At 41.7% G+C, this 12,589-nt stretch overlaps 1 protein-coding gene across 2 annotated transcripts; it reads left to right on the top strand.

Annotated features, from left to right (window-relative positions):
- The first annotated feature begins 4,856 nt into the window (after positions 1-4,856).
- Positions 4,857-7,331, top strand: SMIM8 (small integral membrane protein 8). 2 transcript variants are annotated; one of them, XM_056487827.1, is made up of 3 exons: positions 4,857-4,891; positions 5,895-6,036; positions 6,977-7,331. In XM_056487827.1, exons 2-3 carry the CDS (start codon positions 5,917-5,919, stop codon positions 7,133-7,135), a joined length of 279 nt encoding a protein of 92 aa, XP_056343802.1. In that variant the 5' UTR covers positions 4,857-4,891; positions 5,895-5,916; the 3' UTR covers positions 7,136-7,331. The 2 variants fall into 2 exon arrangements, with proteins under 2 accessions (XP_056343802.1, XP_056343801.1); XM_056487826.1 differs by lacking the exon at positions 4,857-4,891 and adding an exon at positions 4,916-5,172.
- Positions 7,332-12,589: the final 5,258 nt, after the last annotated feature.

The raw sequence follows: 12,589 nt of genomic DNA on the forward strand, positions 1-12,589 counted from the left end.
AGGTCATGAAGAGAGAAAATAAGAAAGGCAAAAGCTCAGCTAGAATTTGATCTGGCCATTGCTGTGAAAGATAATAAAAAGTGGTTTTATAAATACATTAACAACATAAAAAGGGCCAAGGAAAATATCCATCTCTTATTGGTTGTGAAGGGGAACACTGTAACCAAAGATGAGGAGAAGACTGTAGTACTTGATGCCTTCTTTGCTTCAGTCTTCAACAGAAAGACCAGAGATCCTCAGGGCAACCAGCCCCCTGAGCTTGTAGTCAGGGACAGGGAGCAGAGTAGACCCCTTGCACTACAAGAGGAAATAGCTGGTGGACTGCTGAGCCATTTGGATCCTCACAAGTCTGTGAGACCAGATGGAATTCATCTGAGGATAGTGAGGGAGCTGAAGAGCTTTCTAAAACCCTCTCCATCATTTATTATGAGCCCTGGCTGACTAGGGAGGCCCGAGAGGGACGGAGGTTGGCCAATGTGACACTCAGCTACAAGAAGAGTTGGAAGAGGGATCCAGGAAACTACAGGCAAGTCAGCTTGATCTCAGTGCTGGAGAAGGTTATGGAACAGAACATCTTGAGTGCCATCGTGGAGCACGTACAGGACAGCCAGGGGATCAGACCTGGCCTTCCTGGGGGTAGGAAAGACAGGTCCTACCTGACCAACCTCATCTTCTTTAAGACCAGGTGTCCCACCCAGTGGATGAAGGAAAGGCTGTAGATGCTGCCTACCAAACCTCAGCAAAGCCTTTGATAGTTTCCCAGGGCATTCTCCTGGAAAAGCTGGCAGCCCATGGCTTGGATAGGCACACTCCTCTCCAGGTTTAAAACTGAGTGGCTGGGTCCTGAGGATGGTGGTGGATGGTGCTGCATCCGTTTGGCATCCAGTCACTAATGGTGTCCCACAGGGATCAGTATTGGGGCCAGCCCTGTTTAACATCTTCATTAATAATTTGAACAAGGGGATAGAAGGCACCCACAGTAAGGTTGCAGATGACACTAAGTTGAGGGGGAGTGTTGAGATGCTCTACTTGAGGGCAGGAAGGATCTGCAGAGGGATCTGGACAAGCTGGATCAATAGGCTGAGGCCAATTTTATAAGGTCAACACTTCCATCCCAGGAAGTGTTAAAGAAATGATTGAACATGGCACTTAGTGCTATGGTTTAATTAGCATGGCAGTGTTCAGCCTAACCCTGGATTCACAGATCACAGAAACCAGAAGGGATCGCAGGGATGATCAAGTCCAGCTCTTAAGTGAATGACCCATAGAGGGATTGAAGCCACAACTTCAGTGTTATCAGCACCATGCTTTGACCAGCTGAGCACATCTCAGGGTCAATGATCTGGAGGTATTTTCTAACCTTAATGATTCTATTATTCTATGCAGTGGTATTTATATACTGAAAGACAACTGTAAGGTTGCCTTTTAGAAAATCTGAAGAGTTCCAGAATACTGTGTATCAGAGTCCCTTACAATAGAGTTGTTCTGTTGAAACTGTGAAATTTTTACCCTCTGTAGTCTTCTTAGGAGCTGTGTTCCCTGCCTGAGATTGGAAAGGGTACCTACATTAGAAAGGATTTTAAGTTCTCACACCTTGAACTGATTGGAGTCCTGGTGTCAGAGGCAGAGGTGAGTGCTGGTCTGTGCCTCCACTTCCAACTGCATTGCCCTGCTTACATTAGACTGTCTTGCCCATCCAACTGAAAAATAAACTTAATTCTTTTTTCTTTTTCTGGCAATGGACCAAGGAACAAAATTGGCATACTCCAAGGCTGAGCAATTATGAGATTGCATGCAAAGAAGTCCAGAGCAATTACAAGTGAAAAGAGGTCTCCCTTGCCCTTCCCTTTCGGAGACACAGTCTTAGCCCAAATTTGTCTTTAAACCTCACTCTAAGGTATCTAGCCGTATATTGTTGTAGTGAGAAAATTCAGGACTACACGTGTTTCTCTGCTTTTCCTTTGTAGTAGAAACCACCTTTTTCTTCCTAGAGGGGGTGCTTTGAGTTTTGATATTCTGTTCCCAGTCAGAACCAATTTACCCACTCAAAAATGAAAGCAGAACCAAACAAAGTACCTTTTTCCTTCCATACTGAATTCAGCTGAAAAAGATTTCTAAGCTTGATCAGTGTTTGAAGAATAACAATTGCTTTAATCTTTGCTGGAGAGCACGGCTGGGTGATTTGTTTTGTCTCACAGAGACACGGCTGGCTAACAAGCATTATAAGAGACGTACATATAATGTTATGAAACACAGAGAGTTGCACTAAGAGATTTTTGGTTTTAAAACGCATATTGCCTTAAAATTGTTTTGGAATGTCAGTGGTAGGGTCCCAAGCAGTGCATGCTGCTGTCTGAAAACGGCTTTCTTTCAATGGGAACAACACAAAGGGGCAAAAGCTGCTGAAAATCAGTATAAAGACTCTTGAGACTGACGTGAGCAGAGCAACAACCACACAGAAACCCCTCAATACCCTTAATGCCACCCCTGTCTAGCTGGTCTGTTTGTTTCTTATGCATTCACGTCCTTAATATGGCCATACTGTTTCACATGCCTCAGTACAACAATGGTTACTCTCATCATTAGCTTTGAGCAAGGAGGAAAAAAATACTTCTAATTACTAATTTTTGCTTTCCCTTCTCCCCCAGATTTGTTCAGCAAAAAACAAAAAAAAAAATAATTAAAATGTTGTGAAACTCATAGTGTCTAAAACATTTTAAAAATAATTTTAAAATGTGAATTTCACATTCCCATATCAAAACTCTAACAAATACATGATGGTAGTTGGCCCTCTCACTACAAGCCATACCAGTGCTGAAGTCCCAGCGTAGATGCAAAAAGATTATTTTCTGCCCACAGCAGCTCTGTAACTGTGTCTCTAAAGCAAGGATAAGCTTATCAGCAGCTTGAGGCGCCCTATCTTTATTCTGAAGACAATGTGGAGCTCTGTTCTTGTGCAGTACTTGAAATAAGCAGGAGCTGTGAGGTCAGTCAGCAAGGCAGGAGGCGCAGTGCTGCTCCCCGCCCGGCTGTCCATGCTAACCCTGTCTGCGGGGCACAGAGCCTCTCTGCAGCTCAAATGATAAGGGCATATGAGACTCAAAAATGCAGAAATTGCTCTCAGGTTGTGAATGGCTATGGCACAAAGCACAATACTGAATGCAGAATCCCAAAGGAATTTCGTTGAAAGGAAAATAAATCTCAGTAACAGCCTCAGGTTTAGAAAAGGGACGGGTTTTTGTGTGATTTCAGGAGAGATACTCAGATATTAAGAGGATGGGTGACTCAGAAATACCACAAATGTTTACTATTCTACGCTTTATAGAGTCTCTCCTATAAAATATGCCAAACAACTTCATAAGCCTTAATGGACTGAATGTTTCAACATCCTGTTGGGTCAGATGATAGCAACGTAATATTCACATTAAAGATACAACAACACACTTTCCCACAGACATAAAGCAAAACTAGAAGCAGTAAGCAGTCCAAGCTTTTCATCACTGCACAGTTAATCTGGTTAGCTGGCAAATGCTTAACACATGCCAAGTACCAGCATTCACATCAAAGCCTAAGCTCATTTTTACATTTCTCTCTGCTTCTCTTTTTACACACAAAGGCTTATCCTGCAGCTCTTCATATGGGGAATATTTTCTCTTCAGCCAGAGCTCTTTGTACAGTGGATCTTACCCAGTCAATGATGCCTAGGACTTATCTGTCCTTTACAAGAAAGATGGGAAGTGCCAGAGAACTAGCAGCAACCTAACAATCCTTGCCACCAATATACTGCAAATGTGCTCTGGCATAAATCCATCCTACAATCTGGAAAAAACTATGATGACCCTGTCTGACTTTGGATCAGAAATTTTATCTGCATGGGCAGTGTAACTGCTGGGGAGGGGTGCATGAGCCAATAAGCAAGTGTGCTTTCTCTCTGTTGATGTAATTCTTTTGGCTTCCAAAATGTGGGGGGAGAAATTGCTTGGGAGCTGTATGCAGAATATCTCCTATATTACAGTAAAAAATCCCCCTTCCCCTCAAGAAAACCAAGCCACTTTCCCAAAAACCAAGCTCTTGCAAAAACCTTGCATTGGCTTCTTTCAATTAGACAAACATGAAAACAAACGAAAGCAGCTTCACTCAGATTTTCTACGCAGTAGTTTCCAAACAAAATCAGCTGCGTGGCACATGCCACCAAAACAATAGCTACCAGATTTGCAGATGGTATGTTGTGAATTAATTGCTGACACAAACCCCAGACATACCACTCAATCCTCTCTTGACACCTAAACTTATTTCCCTATTATTTTTCTCACCTCATTATATTTGCTCACAACAAGAAAAAAAAATTTAGATATTCCATCTGGATTTAGACGTGAAAAACTAACCTGCAATTTATTATTACTCTGCCATCTTGGGGTGGGGGGGGGAAGGCAGTTTGACTACTGCAGAATAAAAACATAGAACAGGAAGCTCTGTGAGCCTGGATATCGCTATGTTTCATATAATCACAGAATCATTAAGGTTGGAAATGACTTCTAAGATTATCAAGTCCCACTGTACATCTAGGGTCACTGTTTTCACCGCTAAACCACATCCACAACTGCCACATCCACACATCTTATGTGGCATTCCTGGGCAGCTTGTTCCAATGCCAGACTACTCTCCCAGTGAAGAAATTTTTCCTAGTGTCCAATCTAAGCCCCCTGGTGCAATGTGAGAGCATTTCCTCCGGGGCAGGCAGCTCGGCAGCCCCGACGAGCAGAGCCCGCTGCTCCCGCCGCCGCCGCCCGGCTGAGGGGAGGGAGCGCGGGGCGGGGCCCGCTCCCGGCCTCCGCCCGGCAGGGGGCGCCAGCGCGCAGGCGCGGCCCCGCCCCGCGGCCGGCCGCGAGCGGTGAGTAGCGCTGGTCCCCCCGCGCCCCCTTCCCGCCTTCCCCCTCCGTGAGGCGGTGGCGCCGGGGGGGCTCCGTGTCCCGGCACTTCCCGCTGGGCTTTTCCAAACTGGGGCCAAACTGCCCCCTTCGTCCCTCTGGCGGAGCTCCTCGCCGCCCGGGATGGGGTTGTGCGACTGCCCTTGCGCCGCCCTTTCCTTCCCGGGGGATCCCCAGCGCCGTGTTTCCTCTGCGCCTCAGCAGTCGGGGGTAGCCAAGGGCGTGTTTTTCCACCTTTGCTCAGGTGCTCATAGAGTGATTTGGGTTGGAAAGGACCTTAAAAATCGTCTCGTTCGGGCACCTTCCCCAAGACCTGGTTGCTCAGAGCCCCATCCAGCCTGGCGTGGAACGCTGGCAGTGATGGGGCATCCACGGCTTCTCTGGGCACCCTGTGCCAGGGCCTCACCACCCCCACAATAAAGGATTTCTTGCGTATTCTGAGAGCACCTTAGATTTGCCCTCTTTCAGATGGAACCTAAGGCATTTGCAATGTGCCCAGTGTGTGCAAAAGTGAGACCCGAGTCTGCTGGGGTGGGTGGCTAAAGTGTCTGCACTACAGTGCTGCTTGGGCTGTCCTGTCACGTAGAAGTTTTTTTTAAAAAACACACTTTTTTCTAGGATTATCTTTTTAGACAGTGGTCTGAAGACTGGTGCTGTTTAGTCCACAGGTAGCTAAAACATTAGCCAAAGGCAAGTGAAAAACCCTAAGCCCATTATCAGGAGATTTAGATTTGCTGTATGAAGATGTGAATCTCCAAAAGTTAATTTTAGGATGCAGAAAATTAACAAGATTGAAAATGAGTGTGCTTAAACTGGGAATGTTAGGTGACACTGGAGGAGATCAGTAATATTTACACCAGCTAAAATTGATGCTGTAAGACAAACTGAGTGTGCATTTGCATTCAGTGAGTACAGCTCTTCCAGTGTTTTTACAGAAATTACTCCTGTTTCTCATTCTACTTTTAGGAAATATTCAACATTAAGTAACATGTCTTCCACCAAACCTCCAAATGAAAATGGAACGCCCAAAGAGAGAAAACCAGGACTGAGGAGTGTTCAGACAACTATGCTTTTCCGAGCTGTGAACCCAGAGCTTTTCATTAAACCTGTAAGACAGTCCTTCCGAGAGAAACTAAATATGCTTGAAGAGATACAGTTGCTTTAAAGTTATCATTACAAATCTCTGTGTGTTATATGACCATCTCTTGTTGGGCAAACCACTCAGAAATGTAACTAAAAATATTTCTACTTTTTTCCATTCTTGATTGTTGAGAGCACAGAACATGACATTGTTTGCTGCAGCTTTTATTTCACTTACTCTCTGATTCTTTTGTACCTAGCTAAGTTGCTTTTAGAAAGATTATTTAAAGGCATATTACCTATATAATTTGATAGGTTAAGTAGTATTGTTACTTATTGTTAAGTAATAAAAACAACAGGAGTGATTTTTAATATTTAAAAGGGAACTAATCATAGAATACAAACTTTCTAAGTATGAAATGAGGCGTTTTTTGGTAGCTTTTCAGTATTCTGGATTTTCCCTTTTCTTGCTTTTATAATTAAGTTGGTGATAGTCAGATTTTATTTGCATTTGCAGCAATGAGTGAAATTTTGTGCATATAATAAGTATAGATTTAATATAATAAAAGTATATTTTGTGGTAAGAATACAAAATGTGGTTTAGAGGATTGTAATCAAACAGGACCAGAGTGCATTGTCCCAGTAGTATATCCAGATGATCTGTTAATGTAGTAGAGACCTTCAGTAATTGATTTTATCTGGTTTGTTCATGCTCAATCAGCATTTCCAACCAGCAAAATACAGAGTACTGGGCAATGTGGTGTTCTGACTCCAGAAAGAATCTTCTTTTTCAAAGGGAATTCCTTTTGCTATCAGAAAATTCAGTCTGCAAGAAGGCAGTGATGTTTTTTTGCAAATGTCACAAATAGTTTACTGTTCAGTTTCTAAGCTGAGATAGAAGAATGTAATGTTTGAGATTAATGAAAAATGTTTTGACTAAAACCATTTACCACATTTTTTTCTTTCAGAACAAACCTGTGATGGCATTTGGCCTGATAACAATTAGCCTCTGTGTGGCCTACCTTGGTTATTTGCATGCAACAGCAGAGAATAAAAAGGACCTCTACGAAGCAATCGACAGTGAGGGGTCCAGGTATATGAGGAGGAAAACTTCCAAGTGGGACTGAGAATGTAAGAAAGGAAATCAGTAAATCACTCACAGAACTTTTCAAGGCAACTACTGTTTTTTCTCTTTCCCTTGAAATAATGGATAAATGTCTCTCTTGCTATTTAATGCAATTCGAGTTCCTTTATAAAATGCTGTGCCTGTACAAATAAACTGCCGTAAAGATACCTGTGAAAATAAAAGTGATTTTAAGAATTGCCCTCTGTGATATCCAGAGAGATCATTGTCAGAAGACATGAAATTACTTCAGACCTGCAGTTAGTACTGGTAAATGCCTTAGAAACTGACATGATAGTTCAGCTTTCTCTTTGCTTTGATTAAATGAAGTCAGGGATTTATCTTTTTGTTTTTTAATAGAAAGAATAATGTATTGTCTGTGAAAAGAAGAGTAGATATCTTAATCTTTTGATAACAGTGATGCAAGTAAACTAATTTTAAGACAAGGAAGATCTGATTAAGCAATTGGTGAAGGGTTCATAATTATGAAGTATTTCATAAAGGAAACTGTAAAATACTGGCCAAAATAATCCTTGGATGCCTGATATACTCTTTCTTACAAACAAAAAAAAAGGTAAATCAGTAGCCAAATAGAGGAGAAAAAGTGAAACAAGTGCTTCTGTTAAGAGAAAGGTAGGAAGAACTCAGCCATTATCTTTCCTGTTTGGCATCATATAACAGGTCAGTGAGTGTGCTGGCATCAGCCTGCCAGCTGATAGCTTTAGCTCCAGGTTGGCTAGAGTTTGTGTAATAACTCTTGACTAGTCAGCAGGACTAGTTTTATTTCAACTGCATTCAAAAATTAGATTTCTCTATATTTCAAAGTACATTATATGACATTAATTTATTGCAGCTTACTGTATTCAAAATAAGGAATGGTAAGTCTACAATCCCCAGGTACTGCTGTGGGAGGTGGCTGGGGGTGGGTGGGCATTATGGTGTTTCACTAGCACACATGGTGGTCCCTTGTGAGCCTTTTGGAGCAAACTGTACAGCCAGGTGTCTTCCTGTTCCAGCACTGAGTCCTTCTCCCATGAGCTTCCCAGCTGCTTCTGGCTGCCTGATGTTTCCTGGACAGTGTCCCATTAACCAAACTCCAGAACATGTGGTGGGAGGGCACATACCAGGCTGTGACCTGTTTCTACCATGGACCCTTACTGATGTTATGTTGCAGTTTTCCATTCGGTTTCTTGTATTTACAGACCCAACAAGGCCTCCCAGGAAGCTGAGAAACCTCTTTTTCAACCCTCTTCCAACCAAGGTGGCTTCTGTCAGCCAGAGGAAGAACATGCAGGAACTCCTGCTTTGCCATTCTGGGAGTAGCTTTGGGTTTTATCAAAAGATTTTCATACTAAAGATAAAAAAGGTGACTGACTGCCTTAAGGAATAGCAGTTTCACCATGGGAATTCTTTATATCTCCCTCTAAGTCCTTCACTTTGAATCTGTGAGTTTACTCCTGTTCTTGTTTTATAGTTAACTGTATCTTAAATTCAGTGGGGCTTTGGTTAAGTTGGCTCTTTCTTGAGAAGGGAAAGTGAGCTCTACCTATAATAAAAGCTTTTTTTTTTTTTTTTTTTAAACGAAGGGCATTTTTGTAGCCTTTAAAAGCAGATTCCCCTTGGGAGCCTGCTGCCCTAAAACAGCAAGGTTCCTGAGCAAATCTAAGTTTGCAGGTGAGGAAATTATTTGCCTTTTGATTGGTGAAGGAATTTTTGGGTGAAATGATGAAATACTTAGAACTCTCACATGCTGTGCATATCCTGCAGAATATATTTTGTTTGGTGTTTGTGAGGGATCCTTAGAATAAATCTGTTCTTTTAAAAATGGTTGCACAGGATTTTAGCTCTTTTCAGTTCATTAAAATGCACAGGTCTTGTATGTTTGCATGAATTTAACTAAATTATTCCCAAATCAGTGCTACAAGTAAGAATTTTTACTTGGTTTTTTTCTGTAGGCTTTTAGAATACATGCTTTGATCCTCTGCAGATGTCTGCAGATGAATTGAAAGCCCACTCTCTTATTTCACATATTTGAGAATAATGCAGGATTTGTGTTCTCATGATTTTCAGTTATGTTTTGTACAGTGAATATAGATCTGGCAGTTACTGGGGAAAAGAAAGCAGGACTGGGAGCCATAAAAGATGATAGACTGACCTGGACAGGGTGTACACATGTACATGCCAGTGACACTTCTTACAAAAGCTGTCTGAGGTGGGGCCTCTTGAATGTTGGCTAGACTCAAGTCATGTTAACCAGGTTACTTTAGAACTGCGAGGCTGAAGGAAGAATGGGTGTTTAAATTTGTCTTATTATTTCTTTGGCAGCTGCTATACAGATAACTCTTAATGATACACAATTTATATATAAAAAAGAGATAAAGCAGTGGAAATACAGAGGTGTGTGGTAGGTTAATGAATGTTATGGTATCAACACAGGCATTTGCTGTTTTAAGTACCTGATTTTTATCATAAGAACAACGTGTGTATAGGGATTAAAGAGAAAAAAATACCCCACCCAAACAAAACTGCTTTGATACCAAAATTTGTTTGCTCAGCTCTGAAAGCATGACACCCCTTATGCATCTGGAGAACAAACACACAGCACCAGTACAGTTTCTTCTGTTGTGTTTCTGTTTCAGTCATCAGCATAGTGAGAATTATTTATAGTGGATGATAACCAGCTTGAAAAAAACTGTGAGTCAAAATTATTTCCTGGGCAGAGCCTCTTTGAGATTTTTGGCAGTTCCTTATTGTCTGTGCTGACTTTCACATCTGTTACCAAGAACAGCAACAAAATGCTGTAACATCCAGAACCATAGCGGCTGTACTGTTCCTAGGATTTCTTTAGACTTTCCTTCACATGGTGTGAATGGGAATTGTTGGCATTCAACGACAAAAAGCAATTAAACAGTTGAAAGGCCAAAACCTACTGTGATGCTGCTTAAGTATTACCAGGGAAAGTTAGTTCTTTGTGGGTGAAACCAGCCCTTCCCCAATAACAGTTGCTACACGGGAAGCTGCACCCAGGCTGGAAAGGGTTGCTTCATGAAACCATCCCTTATCTGTCCCCTGGATGTTACTGAATTTTCAGCATGTTTGAATAGTAATTTGAAAGCAAATGTTTCAGCTAACTTGGTAAAAAGTAATTGCCAATGATTTTACTCCTTTCACCAGCTTGTGTGTTTTCTGTAGCAACAGTAGGAGTTTTGCCTGCAAATGAGATTGGTCAGGAATAGAGTTCTGACACTCTGGTAACTAGTACAGAATGACTCTGGAACACCACAAAGATTGGAAGTTCTCATCTGGATTCCTTTGTTGTGCTGTTTGTTCAAAAAGGGTACCATTACCACCACCTCCCAGTGCTACTTTGGATCAGATTCAGGAGTATAAGCCTTCCAGAACACAGTATTAAACTCAGCATAAGTTACTGGGAAAGTTAATTTCTGAAATTCCTTTCTTTCATTGCAATTTGAGATTTAGGATGACCTCAGGTCCTCTTGATTCTATATGTTCTGGGCAGTCATGGATGCATTCACATCTTGGTGAGAAAGAACTGCTGCATATTAGTAACTCCAGTATATTCAGAGGGGGAGAAGGGTCAGCTGTTCTGTGGTCCATGAAGCATTCAGAGTTGGGCATAGTGGAGAATGAAAGGCTTTTAGCAAAGGAGCTGCAGGACCATTAGGAAGTGTTTTCTGAAACTCAAGAACTTTTGTAAGAACTATGTTTGATTTGACGTTTGCACAGATCATCCCATCATCTTTTAACAGGACACAGCTGGGAGGTTTTATCCTGAACCTCACCTTCTTATACCTGATTCTTGCTCCTGACCTTATACTGAAGATCTCTACAGTCTCTTAAGGTTTGACTTTTTTTCATGGCATACCACAATGATAACCTCAGTGATGAAGGGTTCATGGTAGCTTTCATATGTTTGAGGATCTAGGAAGAATCCAAAGTATATGCCATTCCTAGTTGTCATAGAAGTTTCTGATCAGCAGTGTAAAGTTTTGTCGAAATCAGGCTGTGGATGGTTTTTTAATGTGTGTTGTGAAGGGGAATGTTTGGTTTCTGTTTTAAATCAATGTCCTGAGAGCCCTAGCAGCAGGGTGAGTGCCATGCATGCTTGGGAGCATAGGCTTCAGCTTTGCATTGACACTCACAGTGTGAAACACACCCAGAAGGCCAGAGGCCTTCTCTTTTTCAATTATTTTCTCTTCACTGCTTAATAAAATGCACAGGGGGATAGCTGTGTCATCAAAGCACAAGATGCTTTCATTACTGTGGAAGTAGCTAGCATGGCAGAACTGAGTGTTTGACAACCAAGACTGTAATTCTGAATATAAGAAAAAAAAAAAGAGAGAAGAAGAAGCAAAAACACTTTAGTCTGGGTTTGCTTGCTTTTTTTTTTTTTTTTTTTTGCTTTTTTTTTTTTTTTTTTTTTTTTTAATGCCTGCTTAAACTAAGACTTTTATTCACCTGGAATTTGAACTCTAATGCCAGAAGAAGTACTTAGCCTGAAAAATGACTGGCTTTGTCTTTATGCTTGATGAGATGTGAACTTGAGCTGGCTGGATTTTTAATTCACTTTCAGAATACTCCAGTACTTTTTTTTATTGTATTAAGTTTATGGACTTCATTGTAAGTTCGTTGTCAGGCCTTGTTTCAGCCAGCAACAGAACCTGATTAGGTACATTTGCTAAGGGCAGTAAAGTACAGGCTTAACTTTAAATCTGTCCTGAAGGTTCAGGTCCATCAAAGTATTTAACAGATTGGCTGAACCTGGACCCTAAGTGGAGTGGAGGAGAAGGAAAACTGCCAACATGCGTTTATTCCTAAAAGAAGCATGCCAGCTGTAGCTCTATGTTTCTCTATATGCTTGACTCATGCTTTATATGGCTTTTTGGATATCTGAGAAAAGACTGAAATACACAAAGAGATCCTTCTGGATCTGAGCCTTCCTGCTTTTTGCATCACTTCACAGGGCTTTTCACTGCTGGAGCACCCCAGTCTCCTCAGCCAGGCGTTACTCAGCACGTCTGACACCTGTCATCCTTTGTTTTGCAGCCTCCCACCAGATGACAAAGGGCTCACAGAATTGCTGGAGTGTTTTGCTTTGGAATTTTATTTTATACAAGTTTCTAAATAGCTATGTGTTTATACTGCAGGCGGTCAGAGAAAAGCACTTGGCATCTCAAGAGGAAAAGCAGGGAGGTTTACAGTGGTCTTAAGTTTTCAACAGAATTCGTTCCATTTTATGGAGCTGTTTTCCAAGGGAGCTCTGTCTTTTGCTGTCATAGTATCTGCTGACAGTAGCTGGCAGAATCTTAGTTCCTCGTGTTTAACCATTCAATTACTTGTGATAAGAGTGTTACATATCTTCATAGATCTGAGTTCTCAGGATTTGAACATGTGCCATTTGCCCTGATAGTATTGGCTCCAGGGACTAAGGGCTGGG

The sequence above is a fragment of the Oenanthe melanoleuca genome, chromosome 3 (genome assembly GCF_029582105.1).
Source record: "Oenanthe melanoleuca isolate GR-GAL-2019-014 chromosome 3, OMel1.0, whole genome shotgun sequence".
NCBI lineage: Eukaryota > Metazoa > Chordata > Aves > Passeriformes > Muscicapidae > Oenanthe > Oenanthe melanoleuca.